Raw genomic sequence first — 19,362 nt, forward strand, 5'->3', positions numbered from 1 at the left:
ATGGAGATAATACACACAGACTGTCTATATGGAGATAATACACACAGACTGTCTATATGGAGATAATACACAGACTGTCTATATGGAGATAATACACACAGACTGTCTATATGGAGATAATACACACAGACTGTCTATGTGGAGATAATACACACAGACTGTCTATGTGGAGATAATACACACAGACCGTCTATATGGAGATAATACACACAGACTGTCTATATGGAGATAATACACACAGACCGTCTATATGGAGATGAATATTTATAAGAGGAATATTTTACTGCTTGAGATTGAGTGATTCCAAAACCATCATCAACCAACCCTCCTCGTTATTGATCCACCAATCAGATAGCAGGGACAACAACTCATAGCCAATCAGCAGATCAGAGATCTACCTGAGATTCCACCCAGATCATCATTACAATGTTGAGAGCTTCATGTGAGATAATCTTTAGAATTTTCAGAGGCTTGGTTGGGCAGTGGATTCTCGTCAGACCATTGACATTCAAAGCTCTGTCCATACTGCACTCTGATTGGTTACTGTTCTCCTCTTCCCACAGGTAAGACTGAGCTGGCCAAACAGGTGGCTCGTTATATGCACAAGGACCTGAAAAAGGTTACAGTCACACACGTTCACACAGCCAAGCTGAAATCACATGGTATCAGCAAAACTGATCATACTATGGTACCCGTGTGTCATTACTGCTCATTAACCACGCCCCTTCTTCTCTCAGGGATTCATCCGCATGGACATGTCCGAGTTCCAGGAGAAGCACGAGGTATGACATCATCAATAACACTTTCCCACAACCAGGAAGAGACTTCATGTTCCCACAGCCAGGAATGTCCTCAGGCTGGGATACACTATTCTACTGTGGCCGAGGGCTTGTCTGGATCATCTACTGCCATCGTTTGGACCAGCTTCCCAGTCTCTGTCATGAACAGTTTAACCCTGTGTTGACTGAGTGACCTTGGGCTTTGTCTAACCTCTCATCGCCCACAATCAATTCAAAGAGATGTGTCTAGGTTCCCACAGAAACACATAGCGATGTTCTCTGAAGGAGAGAACTCTCACTCTTCCCATACGGCCCCAAAACATTGTGTTTGTATCAGAGGAAGGAGTCATCTGACGTCATCTTCAGTTCAATAGGTTCATCTACCTGTTATCATAATTCTCTCTCAATTTCTACCTTTTCATCTCTTTCTCTCTGCCATCTCTCGCCGTCAATCTCTCCTCCCTCTCTCACAATCTCTCTACCTTGCTCCCCACCTCTCTCCACCTCTCTTTATGTCTCTTTCTCTCTCTCTGTCTAGGTGGCTAAATTCATAGGTTCTCCTCCAGGTTATGTTGGTCATGAAGAGGGAGGTCAGCTGACTAAACAGTTGAAGGCGTATCCCAATGCCGTGGTTCTATTTGACGAGGTGGACAAGGCCCATCCAGACGTACTGACCATCATGCTACAGCTGTTCGATGAGGTACACACACACACACACACACACACACACACACACACACACAGAACGTTTTTTTTAACCGTACAAAATCACAGGTTCTACTGTGTCACTTTTCTAGATCTTTGAGTCTCTCTCTCTGTCTCTCTCTCTCTCTGTCTCTCTCTGTCTCTCTCTGTCTCTCTCTCTGTCTCTCTCTCTGTCTCTCTCTCTGTCTCTCTCTCTGTCTCTCTCTCTGTCTCTCTCTCTGTCTCTCTCTCTGTCTCTCTCTCTCTCTCTCTCTCTCTGTCTCTCTCTCTCTCTCTGTCTCTCTCTGTCTCTCTCTCTCTCTCTCTCTGTCTCTCTCTCTGTCTCTCTCTCTGTCTCTCTCTGTCTCTCTCTGTCTCTCTCTCTGTCTCTCTCTCTCTCTCTCTGTCTCTCTCTCTCTCTGTCTCTCTCTCTGTCTCTCTCTCTGTCTCTCTCCCTGTCTCTCTCCCTGTCTCTCTCCCTGTCTCTCTCTCTCTCTCTCTGTCTCTCTCTCTCTCTCTCTCTCTCTCTCTGTCTCTCTCTCTGTCTCTCTCCCTGTCTCTCTCCCTGTCTCTCTCCCTGTCTCTCTCTCTGTCTCTCTCTCTGTCTCTCTCTCTGTCTCTCTCTCTGTCTCTCTCTCTGTCTCTCTCTCTGTCTCTCTCTCTGTCTCTCTGTCTCTCTCTCTGTCTCTCTCTGTCTCTCTCTGTCTCTCTCTCTCTCTCTCTCTCTCTCTCTCTCTCTCTCTCTCTCTCTGTCTCTGTCTCTGTCTCTGTCTCTGTCTCTGTCTCTGTCTCTGTCTCTGTCTCTGTCTCTGTCTCTCTCTCTCTCTCTCTCTCTCTCTCTCTGTCTCTGTCTCTCTGTCTCTGTCTCTGTCTCTGTCTCTCTCTCTCTCTCTCTCTCTCTCAGGGCCGTCTTACAGATGGGAAGGGGAAGACCATTGAGTGTAAGGACGCCATCTTCATCATGACTCGAACGTGGCCAGTGACGACATCGCTCAGCATGCATTGCAGCTCCGCCAGGAGGCCCAGGAGCTCAGCCGCAGGAAACTGGCCGACAACCTGGGTGAGACACACACACACACACAGACAGACAGACAGACAGACACACACACAGACAGACACACACACACACACACACACAGACACAGACACACACACAGACACACACACACACAGACACACACACACACAGACACACGCTATAGACCAACAGGTAGTTAGTTAACTGCTCCTTTTCTCCAGACGATGTTCAGAAGAGGGATGATGTCACCATCTCCAGGCAGTTTAAGGACGCTGTAATTCGCCCTATTCTGAAGGTAAACGCCCCACACCCTCATCATATACCTACATCACAGCATCTCGCTGACACACATACCACAGATTGGTTGAGCCACTATTCTGAAATGCTCTTATTGGTGAATTCATTGTTTCCTCCCCAGGCCCATTTCCGGAGGGATGAGTTTCTGGGGCGGATCAATGAGATTGTCTACTTCCTGCCGTTCTGCCCCTCTGAACTACAGCAGCTTGTCAGCAAAGAGCTCAACTTCTGGGCCAAGAAGGTAACTGTGTGTGTGTGTGTGTGTGTGTGGGTGTGTGGGTGGGTGGGTGGGTGGGTGGGTGGGTTGGTTGTGTGAGTTTGCTATTGCGTAGTATTATGGACCGCATGTTGTGTAGTATTATGGACCACGTGTTGTGTAGTATTATGGACCGTGTGTTGTGTAGTATTATGGACCGCGTGTTGTGTAGTATTATGGACCGCGTGCTGTGTAGTATTATGGACCGCGTGTTGTGTAGTATTATGGACCGCGTGTTGTGTAGTATTATGGACCGCGTGTTGTGTAGTATTATGGACGCGTGTTGTGTAGTATTATGGACCGCGTGTTGTGTAGTATTATGGACCGCGTGTTGTGTAGTATTATGGACCGCGTGTTGTGTAGTATTATGAACCGCGTGTTGTGTAGTATTATGGACCGCGTGTTGTGTAGTATTATGGACCGCGTGTTGTGTAGTATTATGGACCGCGTGTTGTGTAGTATTATGGGCCGCGTGTTGTGTAGTATTATGGGCCGCGTGTTGTGTAGTATTATGGACCGCGTGTTGTGTAGTATTATGGACCGCGTGTTGTGTAGTATTATGGACCGCGTGCTGTGTAGTATTATGGACCGCGTGCTGTGTAGTATTATGGACCGCGTGCTGTGTAGTATTATGGACCGCGTGTTGTGTAGTATTATGGACCGCGTGTTGTGTAGTATTATGGACCGCGTGTTGTGTAGTATTATGGACGCGTGTTGTGTAGTATTATGGACCGCGTGTTGTGTAGTATTATGGACCGCGTGTTGTGTAGTATTATGGACCGCGTGTTGTGTAGTATTATGGACCGCGTGTTGTGTAGTATTATGGACCGCGTGTTGTGTAGTATTATGGACCGCGTGTTGTGTAGTATTATGGACCGCGTGTTGTGTAGTATTATGGACCGCGTGTTGTGTAGTATTATGGACCGCGTGTTGTGTAGTATTATGGACCGCGTGTTGTGTAGTATTATGGACCGCGTGTTGTGTAGTATTATGGACCGCGTGTTGTGTATTATTATGGACGCGTGTTGTGTAGTATTATGGACCGCGTGCTGTGTAGTATTATGGACCGCGTGCTGTGTAGTATTATGGACCGCGTGTTGTGTAGTATTATGGACCGCGTGTTGTGTAGTATTATGGACCGCGTGTTGTGTAGTATTATGGACCGCGTGTTGTGTAGTATTATGGACCACGTGTTGTGTAGTATTATGGACCGCGTGTTGTGTAGTATTATGGACCGCGTGTTGTGTAGTATTATGGACCGCGTGTTGTGTAGTATTATGGACCGTGTGGTATTATGGACCGCGTGTTGTGTAGTATTATGGACCGTGTGGTATTATGGACCGCGTGTTGTGTAGTATTATGGACCACGTGTTGTGTAGTATTATGGACCGCGTGTTGTGTAGTATTATGGACCGCGTGTTGTGTAGTATTATGGACCGCGTGTTGTGTAGTATTATGGACCGCGTGTTGTGTAGTATTATGGACCGCGTGTTGTGTAGTATTATGGACCGCGTGTTGTGTAGTATTATGGACCGCGTGTTGTGTAGTATTATGGACCACGTGTTGTGTAGTATTATGGACCACGTGTTGTGTAGTATTATGGACCGCGTGTTGTGTAGTATTATGGACCGCGTGTTGTGTAGTATTATGGACCGCGTGTTGTGTAGTATTATGGACCGCGTGTTGTGTAGTATTATGGACCGCGTGTTGTGTAGTATTATGGACCGCGTGTTGTGTAGTATTATGGACCACGTGTTGTGTAGTATTATGGACCGCGTGTTGTGTAGTATTATGGACCGCGTGTTGTGTAGTATTATGGACCGTGTGTTGTGTAGTATTATGGACCGCGTGTTGTGTAGTATTATGGACCGCGTGTTGTGTAGTATTATGGACCGCGTGTTGTGTAGTATTATGGACCGCGTGTTGTGTAGTATTATGGACCGCGTGTTGTGTAGTATTATGGACCGCGTGTTGTGTAGTATTATGGACCGCGTGTTGTGTAGTATTATGGACCGCGTGTTGTGTAGTATTATGGACCGCGTGTTGTGTAGTATTATGGGCCGCGTGTTGTGTAGTATTATGGACCGCGTGTTGTGTAGTATTATGGACCGCGTGTTGTGTAGTATTATGGACCGCGTGTTGTGTAGTATTATGGACCGTGTGTTGTGTAGTATTATGGACCGTGTGTTGTGTAGTATTATGGACCGCGTGTTGTGTAGTATTATGGACCGCGTGTTGTGTAGTATTATGGACCGCGTGTGTGTAGTATTATGGACCGCGTGTTGTGTAGTATTATGGACCGCGTGTTGTGTAGTATTATGGACCGCGTGTTGTGTAGTATTATGGACCGCGTGTTGTGTAGTATTATGGACCGCGTGTTGTGTAGTATTATGGACCGCGTGTTGTGTAGTATTATGGACCGCGTGTTGTGTAGTATTATGGACCGCGTGTTGTGTAGTATTATGGACCGCGTGTTGTGTAGTATTATGGACCGCGTGTTGTGTAGTATTATGGACCGCGTGTTGTGTAGTATTATGGACCGCGTGTTGTGTAGTATTATGGACCGCGTGTTGTGTAGTATTATGGACCGCGTGTTGTGTAGTATTATGGACCGTGTGTTGTGTAGTATTATGGACCGTGTGTTGTGTAGTATTATGGACCGTGTGTTGTGTAGTATTATGGACCGTGTGTTGTGTAGTATTATGGACCGTGTGTTGTGTAGTATTATGGACCGCGTGTTGTGTAGTATTATGGACCGTGTGTTGTGTAGTATTATGGACCGTGTGTTGTGTAGTATTATGGACCGTGTGTTGTGTAGTATTATGGACCGTGTGTTGTGTAGTATTATGGACCGCGTGTTGTGTAGTATTATGGACCGTGTGTTGTGTAGTATTATGGACCGCGTGTTGTGTAGTATTATGGACCGTGTGTTGTGTAGTATTATGGACCGTGTGTTGTGTAGTATTATGGACCGTGTGTTGTGTAGTATTATGGGCCGTGTGTTGTGTAGTATTTGTACTCACCATACGGGTGTTTTTATTTACCAGAGAGACTCACTCAGATCAATAAACGCTGCTGTCCCTGGCTGCTCTGATCTGATTGTAGTGTTTAACATCACATGAACTTTCATAAATATTTAAATATCAATATCACTCTGTTTCTGTCAGCCAACTCTGCCTCAGGGTGTGTGTGTGTGTGTGTGTGTGTGTGTGTGTGTGTGTGTGTGTGTGTGTGTGTGTGTGTGTGTGTGTGTGTGTGTGTGTGTGTGTGTGTGTGTGTGTGTGTGTGTGTGTGTGTGTGTGTGTGTGTGTGTGTGTGTGTGTGTGTGTGTGTGTGTGTGTGTGTGTGCCTCCGGTGATGTGATGAAGGTTGACAATAGCAGTTGTTATTGCAGTAACTCCAAAAGGATTTAGCTAGCTATGGCTCCTTGGGTAGAAGTTGACCTTATGCACAGACCTAGGATCAGTTTAGCCTTCTAAAATCCTAACCTTAACCATCCAGAGAAAAGTACCAAGCTGACCTCAGATCAATGGTAACTTCTTCATCCGACTCTATTGGGTCAGAGATGTTAATGTTAATTAAGAAATGCTTGTCGTGTTAAAGATGCACTGTGCAGATATCGCTCCGCCATTTCCTGGTTGCTAAAATTCTAATAGTTGGCCTAATTTCAGTTCATGTAGAGAATAATTTTCTCATCTAAACCGCTGTAAAATATATTTTTCATAACCCCAAATATTGTGTGTTTAGCTGTTTGAAGCTGGTGTACAAAATCGAGCGTAAAAGACATAGAAATAGAGAACATAGAACAGATCTACTGCTTCTTAGACTTGCTTTCAATGAGAATGACAGATCTATAACTCACTTTTCTATGTGAATTTGGTCAAGTCGCCCCAAAAAAGTGACATTTTGCAACTTTGACTCGGTTGATGAATCAGGTCCATGTGCATTAGCACAGGATGCTTATTGTTGTTCTATAACACGGGGAGAAATGACACCCATCTCCCATTATAGTGCTGTGGTTCACTGTCACCCTGACCTCTCTCTCTACCTCCTCTCTCTGTCTCTCGCTCTCTCTCTCTACCTCCTCTCTGTCTCTCGCTCTCTCTCTACCTCATCTCTCTGTCTCTCGCTCTCTCTCTACCTCTCGCTCTCTCTCTCTACCTCCTCTCTGTCTCTCGCTCTCTCTCTACCTCCTCTCTGTCTCTCGCTCTCTCTCTACCTCCCTCTCTGTCTCTCGCTCTCTCTCTACCTCCTCTCTCTGTCTCTCGCTCTCTACCTCCTCTCTGTCTCTCGCTCTCTCTCTACCCTCTCTGTCTCTCGCTCTCTCTCTACCTCTCTCTGTCTCTCGCTCTCTACCTCCTCTCTCTGTCTCTCGCTCTCTACCTCCTCTCTGTCTCTCGCTCTCTCTCTACCTCTCTCTGTCTCTCGCTCTCTACCTCCCTCTCTGTCTCTCGCTCTCTCTCTCTGTCTCTCGCTCGCTCTCTCTACCTCCTCTCTGTCTCTCTCTCTCTACCTCCTCTCTCTACCTCTCGCTCTCTCTCTCTACCTCCTCTGTCTCTCGCTCTCTCTACCTCTTCTGTCTCTCCCTCTTGCTCTCTCTCTACCTCTTCTGTCTCTCCCTCTTGCTCTCTCTCTCTACCTCCTCTCTCTGTCTCTCGCTCTCTACCTCCTCTCTGTCTCTCGCTCTCTCTTAATTGGCTTTCTTGGCATGGGAACGTGTTAACATTGCCAAAGCAAATGAGGTAGATAATATACAAAAGTGAAATAAACAAACATTACACATGCAGAAATGTCAAAACAATAAAAACATTACAAATGTCATATTGCGTATATATACAGTGTTGCAACGATGTACAAATCGTTAAGGGTACACAAGGGAAAATAAATAAGCATAAATATGGGTTGTATTTACAATGGTGTTTGTTCTTCACTGGTTGCCCTTTTCTTGTGGCAACAGGTCACAAATCTTGCTGCTGTGATATTTCACCCAGTAGACATGGGAGTTTATCAAAATTGGATTTGTTTTGTAATTCTTTGGATCTGTGTAATCTGAGGAAAATATGTGTCTCTAATATGGTCATACATTGGGCAGGAGGTTAGGAAGTGCAGCTCAGTTTCCACCTCATTTTGTGGGCAGTGAGCACATAGCCTGTCTTCTCTTGAGAGCCATGTCAGCCTACGGCGGCCTTTCTCAATAGCAAGGCTATGCTCCCTAAGTCTGTACATAGTCAAAGCTTTCCTTAATTTTGGGTCAGTCACAGTGGTCAGGTATTCTGCCACTGTGTACTCTCTGTTTAGGGTCAGTCACAGTGGTCAGGTATTCTACCACTATGTACTCTCTGTTTAGGGTCAGTCACAGTGGTCAGGTATTCTACCACTGTGTACTCTCTGTTTAGGGCCAAAAAGCATTCTAGTTTGCTCTGTTTTTGTTAATTCTTTTCAATGTGTCAAGTAATTATCTTTTTTGTTTTCTCATGATTTGGTTGGGTCTAATTGTGTTACTGTCCTGGGGCTCTGTAGGGTATGTTTGTGTTTGTGAACAGAGCCCCAGCACCAGCTTGCTTAGGGGACTCTTCTCCAGGTTAATTTCTCTGTAGGCGATGGCTTTGTTATAGAAGGTTTGGGAATCGCTTCCTTTTAGGTTGTTGTAGAATTAAACGGCTCTTTTCTGATTTTGATAATTAGTGGGTATCGGACTTATTCTACTCTGCATGCATTATTTGGTGTTCTACGTTGTACACGGGGGATATTTTTGCAGAATTCTGCATGCAGAGTCTCAATTTGGTGTTTGTCCCATTTTGTGAAGTCTTGGTTGGTGAGCGGACCCCAGACCTCACAACCATAAAGGGCAATGGGCTCTATGACTGATTCAAATATTTTTAGCCAGATCCTAATTGGTATGTTGAATTTTATGTTCTCTCTTTCTCTCTTTCTTTCCCCCTCGTTAGGCGAAGCAGAGGCATGACATCACTCTGCTCTGGGACCGCCCTGTTCTGGACCTGCTGGCTGGAGGTTACAACCTGCACTACGGAGCCCGTTCCATCAAACATGAGGTACACACACACTTACAGGTACACACACAGACACTTACAGGTACAGACACTTACAGGTACAGACACTTACAGGTACAGACACTTACAGGTACAGACACTTACAGGTACAGACACTTACAGGTACACACACACTTACAGGTACACACACACTTACAGGTACACACACACTTACAGGTACACACACACTTACAGGTACACACACACTTACAGGTACACACACACTTACAGGTACACACACACTTACAGGTACACACACTTTTACAGGTACACACACTTTTACAGGTACACACTTTTACAGGTACACACACACTTACAGGTACACACACACTTACAGGTACACACAGTGAATGTATCTGCTTCAACTAACAAAAAGAGTCCGTGCAGAACTCTCCCACCTATCTGTCTCCCCCTCTGTTTCCTTACTGTCTACATCAGGAGAGTTGGAGGCCCAGATTGATTGTTCTGTGTGTGTGTGTGTGTGTGTGTGTGTGTGTGTGTGTGTGTGTGTGTGTGTGTGTGTGTGTGTGTGTGTGTGTGTGTGTGTGTGTGTGTGTGTGTGTGTTTCCCCCACACTGAGGTTGTGAAACTTAGAAAACCCTTTCTGCCCAGGTGAAGGACTCTCCTTGTACACGCTTCCTTCAAAGCCCAGTGCAGGAAAACATTTTATATATAAACAGGCTGGAATTCCTGTTTTGGCCTGATTGGTGACCTCACCAGATGGTAAAAGTTAATGGACCAATAACAACAGAGAGAGTTTCAAAACCTCTGCCAGTAACAGCAAGTTTTCATGTTGCATATCCCTCCCTATTAAGCTCATCCAATTAGACCCCTCACTCTGACCACTCCCAGACAGTCCTAGAAAAATGATTGCTTGAGAAATTGCTCTTTGCTAAGAAGCTAATTCGGTTATTTTTTTAACCATTTTATTAGAAAACAATTACAGTAAAGTCCTTTCATTGTTACCCAGAAATGATTTGATGTTGAGATAAAAACAGCTACATTGGACATTTTAATAGGTAACAATTATGGTCCAATTGTCAGAAATACCCTGCTTTTCTAAAGAAATACTTTACTAGGACTTCTGTATATTCTCTGTTCGTCATCTGGTTAATATTGAACCTGTTCAGCTGTCAGGTAAACATTTTCAACCCCGTTCAGTTGTTGAATCAAACACAGGTCGCACTGGTTTTGAGTTGAGCTTGTGTGTCAGTATTAGGCCCTGACTGGTCTGGTTTGTTGTGTTACCAGGTGGAGAGGAGGGTTGTGTCAGTATTAGGCCCTGACTGGTCTGGTTTGTTGTGTTACCAGGTGGAGAGGAGGGTTGTGTCAGTATTAGGCCCTGACTGGTCTGGTTTGTTGTGTTACCAGGTGGAGTGGAGGGTTGTGTCAGTATTAGGCCTGACTGGTCTGGTTTGTTGTGTTACCAGGTGGAGTGGAGGGTTGTGTCAGTATTAGGCCTGACTGGTCTGGTTTGTTGTGTTACCAGGTGGAGTGGAGGGTTGTGTCAGTATTAGGCCTGACTGGTCTGGTTTGTTGTGTTACCAGGTGGAGCGGAGGGTTGTGTCAGTATTAGGCCTGACTGGTCTGGTTTGTTGTGTTACCAGGTGGAGTGGAGGGTTGTGTCAGTATTAGGCCTGACTGGTCTGGTTTGTTGTGTTACCAGGTGGAGTGGAGGGTTGTGTCAGTATTAGGGCCTGACTGGTCTGGTTTGTTGTGTTACCAGGTGGAGTGGAGGGTTGTGTCAGTATTAGGCCTGACTGGTCTGGTTTGTTGTGTTACCAGGTGGAGTGGAGGGTTGTGTCAGTATTAGGCCTGACTGGTCTGGTTTGTTGTGTTACCAGGTGGAGTGGAGGGTTGTGTCAGTATTAGGCCTGACTGGTCTGGTTTGTTGTGTTACCAGGTGGAGTGGAGGGTTGTGTCAGTATTAGGCCTGACTGGTCTGGTTTGTTGTGTTACCAGGTGGAGTGGAGGGTTGTGTCAGTATTAGGGCCTGACTGGTCTGGTTTGTTGTGTTACCAGGTGGAGTGGAGGGTTGTGTCAGTATTAGGCCTGACTGGTCTGGTTTGTTGTGTTACCAGGTGGAGTGGAGGGTTGTGTCAGTATTAGGCCTGACTGGTCTGGTTTGTTGTGTTACCAGGTGGAGTGGAGGGTTGTGTCAGTATTAGGCCTGACTGGTCTGGTTTGTTGTGTTACCAGGTGGAGTGGAGGGTTGTGTCAGTATTAGGCCTGACTGGTCTGGTTTGTTGTGTTACCAGGTGGAGTGGAGGGTTGTGTCAGTATTAGGGCCTGACTGGTCTGGTTTGTTGTGTTACCAGGTGGAGTGGAGGGTTGTGTCAGTATTAGGCCTGACTGGTCTGGTTTGTTGTGTTACCAGGTGGAGTGGAGGGTTGTGTCAGTATTAGGCCTGACTGGTCTGGTTTGTTGTGTTACCAGGTGGAGTGGAGGGTTGTGTCAGTATTAGGCCTGACTGGTCTGGTTTGTTGTGTTACCAGGTGGAGTGGAGGGTTGTGTCAGTATTAGGCCTGACTGGTCTGGTTTGTTGTGTTACCAGGTGGAGTGGAGGGTTGTGTCAGTATTAGGGCCTGACTGGTCTGGTTTGTTGTGTTACCAGGTGGAGTGGAGGGTTGTGTCAGTATTAGGGCCTGACTGGTCTGGTTTGTTGTGTTACCAGGTGGAGCGGAGGGTTGTGTCAGTATTAGGGCCTGACTGGTCTGGTTTGTTGTGTTACCAGGTGGAGTGGAGGGTTGTGTCAGTATTAGGCCTGACTGGTCTGGTTTGTTGTGTTACCAGGTGGAGTGGAGGGTTGTGTCAGTATTAGGCCTGACTGGTCTGGTTTGTTGTGTTACCAGGTGGAGTGGAGGGTTGTGTCAGTATTAGGCCTGACTGGTCTGGTTTGTTGTGTTACCAGGTGGAGTGGAGGGTTGTGTCAGTATTAGGCCTGACTGGTCTGGTTTGTTGTGTTACCAGGTGGAGTGGAGGGTTGTGTCAGTATTAGGCCTGACTGGTCTGGTTTGTTGTGTTACCAGGTGGAGTGGAGGGTTGTGTCAGTATTAGGCCTGACTGGTCTGGTTTGTTGTGTTACCAGGTGGAGTGGAGGGTTGTGTCAGTATTAGGCCCTGACTGGTCTGGTTTGTTGTGTTACCAGGTGGAGTGGAGGGTTGTGTCAGTATTAGGCCTGACTGGTCTGGTTTGTTGTGTTACCAGGTGGAGTGGAGGGTTGTGTCAGTATTAGGCCCTGACTGGTCTGGTTTGTTGTGTTACCAGGTGGAGTGGAGGGTTGTGTCAGTATTATGCCTGACTGGTCTGGTTTGTTGTGTTACCAGGTGGAGTGGAGGGTTGTGTCAGTATTAGGCCTGACTGGTCTGGTTTGTTGTGTTACCAGGTGGAGTGGAGGGTTGTGTCAGTATTAGGCCTGACTGGTCTGGTTTGTTGTGTTACCAGGTGGAGTGGAGGGTTGTGTCAGTATTAGGCCCTGACTGGTCTGGTTTGTTGTGTTACCAGGTGGAGTGGAGGGTTGTGTCAGTATTAGGCCTGACTGGTCTGGTTTGTTCTTTTACCAGGTGGAGTGGAGGGTTGCGTCAGTATTAGGCCTGACTGGTCTGGTTTGTTGTGTTACCAGGTGGAGTGGAGGATTGTGTCAGTATTAGGCCCTGACTGGTCTGGTTTGTTGTGTTACCAGGTGGAGTGGAGGGTTGTGTCAGTATTAGGCCTGACTGGTCTGGTTTGTTGTGTTGCCAGGTGGAGTGGAGGGTTGTGTCAGTATTAGGCCTGACTGGTCTGGTTTGTTGTGTTACCAGGTGGAGTGGAGGGTTGTGTCAGTATTAGGCCTGACTGGTCTGGTTTGTTGTGTTACCAGGTGGAGTGGAGGGTTGTGTCAGTATTAGGCCTGACTGGTCTGGTTTGTTGTGTTACCAGGTGGAGTGGAGGGTTGTGTCAGTATTAGGCCTGACTGGTCTGGTTTGTTGTGTTACCAGGTGGAGTGGAGGGTTGTGTCAGTATTAGGCCTGACTGGTCTGGTTTGTTGTGTTACCAGGTGGAGTGGAGGGTTGTGTCAGTATTAGGCCTGACTGGTCTGGTTTGTTGTGTTACCAGGTGGAGTGGAGGGTTGTGTCAGTATTAGGCCTGACTGGTCTGGTTTGTTGTGTTACCAGGTGGTGGAGGGTTGTGTCAGTATTAGGCCTGACTGGTCTGGTTTGTTGTGTTACCAGGTGGAGTGGAGGGTTGTGTCAGTATTAGGGCCTGACTGGTCTGGTTTGTTGTGTTACCAGGTGGAGTGGAGGGTTGTGTCAGTATTAGGCCTGACTGGTCTGGTTTGTTGTGTTACCAGGTGGAGTGGAGGGTTGTGTCAGTATTAGGCCTGACTGGTCTGGTTTGTTGTGTTACCAGGTGGAGTGGAGGGTTGTGTCAGTATTAGGCCCTGACTGGTCTGGTTTGTTGTGTTACCAGGTGGAGTGGAGGGTTGTGTCAGTATTAGGCCCTGACTGGTCTGGTTTGTTGTGTTACCAGGTGGAGTGGAGGGTTGTGTCAGTATTAGGCCTGACTGGTCTGGTTTGTTGTGTTACCAGGTGGAGTGGAGGGTTGTGTCAGTATTAGGCCCTGACTGGTCTGGTTTGTTGTGTTACCAGGTGGAGAGGAGGGTTGTGTCAGTATTAGGCCCTGACTGGTCTGGTTTGTTGTGTTACCAGGTGGAGAGGAGGGTTGTGTCAGTATTAGGCCCTGACTGGTCTGGTTTGTTGTGTTACCAGGTGGAGTGGAGGGTTGTGTCAGTATTAGGCCTGACTGGACTGGTTTGTTGTGTTACCAGGTGGAGTGGAGGGTTGTGTCAGTATTAGGCCTGACTGGACTGGTTTGTTGTGTTACCAGGTGGAGAGGAGGGTTGTGTCAGTATTAGGCCTGACTGGTCTGGTTTGTTGTGTTACCAGGTGGAGTGGAGGGTTGTGTCAGTATTAGGCCTGACTGGACTGGTTTGTTGTGTTACCAGGTGGAGAGGAGGGTTGTGTCAGTATTAGGCCTGACTGGTCTGGTTTGTTGTGTTACCAGGTGGAGTGGAGGGTTGTGTCAGTATTAGGCCCTGACTGGTCTGGTTTGTTGTGTTACCAGGTGGAGCGGAGGGTTGTGTCAGTATTAGGCCTGACTGGTCTGGTTTGTTGTGTTACCAGGTGGAGCGGAGGGTGGTCAACCAACTGGCAGCAGCCTATGAGCAGGAGCTCCTTCCAAAGGGCTGTACCCTCCGCCTGTCTGTCCACTCAGAGGACAGGGGCGGGGCCGAGGGGCAGGAAGGGCTGGAGCAGGGCGTACCCAGTCTGCGTCTGGAGGTAGTGGGGAAGGACAGCACAGCACGGACGCTGGACATACGCCCTCCTCTCAGCCCCGATCACTAACACACAGCACCCACTGTGTATATATACTCTGGGGTCTACTGTCGTCACATCACCTCATAATAACCTATCACCTCATAATAACCTATCACCTCATAGTCATGAGTTGGTTTTCACGGAGCTAATTAAGCAATAAGGCCCAAGGAGGTGTGCTATATGGCCAATATACCATGGCTAAGGGCTGTTCTTAAGCACGACGCAACATGGAGTGCCTGGACACAGCCCATAGCTGTGGTATATTGGTCATATATCACAAACCCCTGAGGTGCCTTATTGTTATTATAAACTGGTCAATGTAATTAGAGTAGTAAAAATATTGTTTTGTCATACCCATGGTATACAGTCTGATATACCACGGCAGTCAGACGATCAGCTTTCAGGGCTCGAACCACCCAGTTTATAATGTAAAATAAAACACGTCTCATAAGAAACACATCATGGTCTCTCTCCCTTTCTCATACTGGCTGTCTTCTACCCTTCATACTGTATCCACAAACACACACACACACACACACACACACACACACACACACACACACACACACACACACACTGATGAGTCAAGTCCCTATCAGTTCCCTGAGGCAGCTTCAGTGACTACAGCCCATGTCCTCGTCAGTGTAGCCTGAGGGGTTAAATCACCCATTTGCATGTTTTATACTATTTATCTAGCGTCAGTTAGGACAGATATTAACCATGTCTTTCCATATCATCATTGGAGAGCAGCCGTTGATGAGGAAGCTGGAGGAAAGGGCAATAGTTCCTTTATAGACCAATATATATATATATATATACATACAGTACCAGTCTAAAGTTTGGACACACCTACTGATTCAAGGGTTGTTCTTTTTTTTTAAATGATTTTCTACATTGTAGAATAATAGTGAAGACATCAACACTATGAAATAACACATATGGAATCATGTAGTAACCAAAAAAGTGTTAAACAAATCAAAATATATTTGAGATTCTTCAAATTCTTAGCCACCGTTTGCCTTGATGACAGCTTTGCACGCTTTTGGCATTCTCTCAACCAGCTTCACCTGGAATGCTTTTCCAACAGTCTTGAAGGAGTTGCCACTTGTTGGCTGCTTTTCCTTCACTCTGCAGTCCAGCTCATCCCAAACCATCTCAATTGTGTCGGGTCGGGTGATTTGTGGAGGCCAGGTCACTTGACGCAGCACTCCATCATTCTCCTTCTTGGTCAAATAGCCCTTACTCAGCCTGGAGGTGTTTTGGGTCATTGTCCGGTTGAAAAACAAATGATAGACCCACTAAGCCCAAACCAGATGTTATGGCGTATCACTGCAGAATGCTGTTGTAGCCATGCTGGTTAAATGTGCCTTGAATTCTAAATAAATCACTGACAGTGTCACCAGCAAAGCACCCCCAGACCACCACACCTCCTCCTCCATGCTTCATGGTGGGAACCACACATGCAGAGATCATCCATTCACCTACTCTGCGAATCACAAAGACATGGTAGTTGGAACCAAAAATCGCAAATTTGGACTCATCAGACCAAACAACAGATTTCCACCGGTAAAATATCCATCGCTCGTGTTTCTTGGCCCAAGCAAGTCTCTTCTTCTTATTGGTGTCCTTCAGTATTGGTTTCTTTGCAGCAATTCGACCATGAAGGCCTGATTCACGCAGCCTCCTCTGAACAGTTGATGTTGAGATGTGTGTTACTTGAACTCTGTGAAGCATTTATTTGGGCTGCAATCAGAGGCTGGTAACTCTAATGGACTTATCCTCTACAGCAGAGGTAACTCTGGGTCTTCCTTTCCTGTGGCGGTCCTCATGAGACCCAGTTTCATCACAGCACAGAAGAGGTAACTCTGGGTCTTCCTTTCCTGTGGCGGTCCTCATGAGACCCAGTTTCATCACAGAAGAGGTAACTCTGGGTCTTCCTTTCCTGTGGCGGTCCTCATGAGACCCAGTTTCATCACAGCACTTGATGGTTTTTGCAACTCCACTTGAAGAAACTTTCAAAGTTCTTGACATCTTCTGCATTGACTGACCTTTGTATTAAAGTATTGATGGACTGTCACTCCTCTTTGGTTATTTTAGCTGTTCTTGCCATAATATGGACTTGGTCTTTTACCAAATAGGGCTATCTTCTGTATACCAACCCTACCTTGTCACAACACAACTGGTTGGCTCAAACGCATTAAGGAAAGAAATTCCACAAATTAGCTTTTAACGAGGCAGACCTGTTAATTGAAATGTATTCCAGGTGACTACCTCATGAAGTTGGTTGAGAGAATGTCAAGAGTGTAAAGCTGTCAAGGCAAAGGGTGGCTAATTGTTTTTAAAAAGTGGTAACACTTGTTTTGGTTACTACATGATTCCATATGTGTTATTTCATAGTGTTGATGTCTTCACTATTATTCTACAATGTAGAAAATGTTTTTTTTTAAATAAAGAAAACCCTGGAATGAGTAGTGGCTTCCAATCTTTTGACTGGTACTGTATTTTATATATATATATATATGGATAAACCTGTATATGAAGACATTTATAGAAGTAGTTTATTGATTTAAAGAAATCGAAACATTAAGCCAAAGCTAGAAGTTAGTGTTGTCTATAATGTTGTCTATAGTGTTGTTAAGCCAAAGCTAGAAGTTAGTGTTGTCTATAATGTTGTCTATAGTGTTGTTAATCCAAAGCTAGAAGTTAGTGTTGTATATAGTGTTGTTAAGCCAAAGCTAGAAGTTAGTGTTGTATATAGTGTTGTTAAGCCAAAGCTAGAAGTTAGTGTTGTCTATAGTGTTGTTAAGCCAAAGCTAGAAGTTAGTGTTGTCTATAATGTTGTCTATAGTGTTGTTAATCCAAAGCTAGAAGTTAGTGTTGTATATAGTGTTGTTAAGCCAAAGCTAGAAGTTAGTGTTGTCTATAGTGTTGTTTCAGAGTCTTGTGAGAACATTCCGCCAGCAGACCAAGTCATCTGAGTCATGTAAAATGTGTTATTAGAAAGAAAACATAAACTAAAGTTTATAGATGATAAATTATGGATCTCAATAAACTGCATGTAAATGTTTCAGTAGTTGCATGTTAAATGTTAAGCATCGCCTCCTTTGTCATGAATATGTTTAGTGGTGTTTGGTGGGAATCCATCTGGAAATGTCGAGATGTAAATATGATTTATATATTTGAATGTATCCTTCATGTTTACAAGGAGCCGAGCTACAGAAAGAGACATGTTTTTCATTCTTGTATACGAACACACATCATGTTGTAAATAAAATTGCTGTGATCAATGGAGATTCCTGTCTTTGTCTTGTTCGGACCTGTCTGTGTGTCCTGTTCCACTGTCACTCCATCCTGTCTGTGTGTCCTGTTCCACTGTCACTCCATCCTGTCTGTGTCCTGTTCCACTGTCACTCCATCCTGTCTGTGTGTCCTGTTCCACTGTCACTCCATCCTGTCTGTGTCCTGTTCCACTGTCACTCCATCCTGTCTGTGTGTTGTGTTCTGCTGTCACTCCATCCTGTCTGTGTGTCCTGTTCCACTGTCACTCCATCCTGTCTCTGTGTCCTGTTCCACTGTCACTCCATCCTGTCTGTGTGTCCTGTTCCACTGTCACTCCATCCTGTCTGTGTGTCCTGTTCCACTGTCACTCCATCCTGTCTGTGTGTCCTGTTCCACTGTCACTCCATCCTGTCTGTGTGTCCTGTTCCACTGTCACTCCATCCTGTCTGTGTGTCCTGTTCCACTGTCACTCCATCCTGTCTGTGTGTTGTGTTCCGCTGTCACTCCATCCTGTTCCACTGTCACTCCATCCTGTCTGTGTGTCCTGTTCCACTGTCACTCCATCCTGTTCCACTGTCACTCCATCCTGTCTGTGTGTTGTGTTCTGCTGTCACTCCATCCTGTCTGTGTGTCCTGTTCCACTGTCACTCCATCCTGTCTGTGTCCTGTTCCACTGTCACTCCATCCTGTCTGTGTGTCCTGTTCCACTGTCACTCCATCCTGTCTGTGTGTTGTGTTCTGCTGTCACTCCATCCTGTCTGTGTGTCCTGTTCCTCTGTCACTCCATCCTGTCTGTGTGTCCTGTTCCACTGTCACTCCATCCTGTCTGTGTGTCCTGTTCCACTGTCACTCCATCCTGTCTGTGTCCTGTTCCACTGTCACTCCATCCTGTCTGTGTGTTGTGTTCTGCTGTCACTCCATCCTGTCTGTGTGTCCTGTTCCACTGTCACTCCATCCTGTCTGTGTGTCCTGTTCCACTGTCACTCCATCCTGTCTGTGTGTCCTGTTCCACTGTCACTCCATCCTGTCTGTGTGTCCTGTTCCACTGTCACTCCATCCTGTCTGTGTGTCCTGTTCCACTGTCACTCCATCCTGTCTGTGTGTTGTGTTCCGCTGTCACTCCATCCTGTTCCACTGTCACTCCATCCTGTTCCACTGTCACTCCATCCTGTCTGTGTGTCCTGTTCCACTGTCACTCCATCCTGTCTGTGTGTCCTGTTCCACTGTCACTCCATCCTGTCTGTGTGTCCTGTTCCACTGTCACTCCATCCTGTCTGTGTGTCCTGTTCCACTGTCACTCCATCCTGTCTGTGTGTCCTGTTCCACTGTCACTCCATCCTGTTCCACTGTCACTCCATCCTGTTCCACTGTCACTCCATCCTGTCTCTGTGTCCTGTTCCACTGTCACTCCATCCTGTCTGTGTCCTGTTCCACTGTCACTCCATCCTGTCTGTGTGTCCTGTTCCACTGTCACTCCATCCTGTTCCACTGTCACTCCATCCTGTTCCACTGTCACTCCATCCTGTTCCACTGTCACTCCATCCTGTCTCTGTGTCCTGTTCCACTGTCACTCCATCCTGTCTGTGTCCTGTTCCACTGTCACTCCATCCTGTCTGTGTGTCCTGTTCCACTGTCACTCCAT

General features: G+C 46.3%; 1 protein-coding gene and 1 long non-coding RNA gene across 2 annotated transcripts; both read left to right on the plus strand.

Annotated features, from left to right (window-relative positions):
* Positions 1 to 514: 514 nt before the first annotated feature.
* LOC118383597 (caseinolytic peptidase B protein homolog) lies at positions 515 to 14,898 on the plus strand (the record flags this gene model as incomplete). Its single annotated transcript, XM_052512018.1, is given in 9 exon segments — positions 515 to 619; positions 738 to 782; positions 1,318 to 1,479; positions 2,368 to 2,428; positions 2,431 to 2,523; positions 2,703 to 2,776; positions 2,900 to 3,019; positions 8,983 to 9,087; positions 14,247 to 14,898. Coding segments are annotated over 9 exon segments (987 nt in total), but the record flags the coding sequence as incomplete, so codon positions are not given.
* LOC127926581 (uncharacterized) lies at positions 10,236 to 14,239 on the plus strand. The gene is made up of 3 exons (XR_008124474.1): positions 10,236 to 12,351; positions 12,470 to 12,588; positions 13,415 to 14,239. It is a non-coding gene; the product is annotated as an uncharacterized LOC127926581 (long non-coding RNA).
* Positions 14,899 to 19,362: the final 4,464 nt, after the last annotated feature.

This window comes from Oncorhynchus keta, unplaced genomic scaffold (genome assembly GCF_023373465.1).
Source record: "Oncorhynchus keta strain PuntledgeMale-10-30-2019 unplaced genomic scaffold, Oket_V2 Un_contig_7840_pilon_pilon, whole genome shotgun sequence".
NCBI lineage: Eukaryota > Metazoa > Chordata > Actinopteri > Salmoniformes > Salmonidae > Oncorhynchus > Oncorhynchus keta.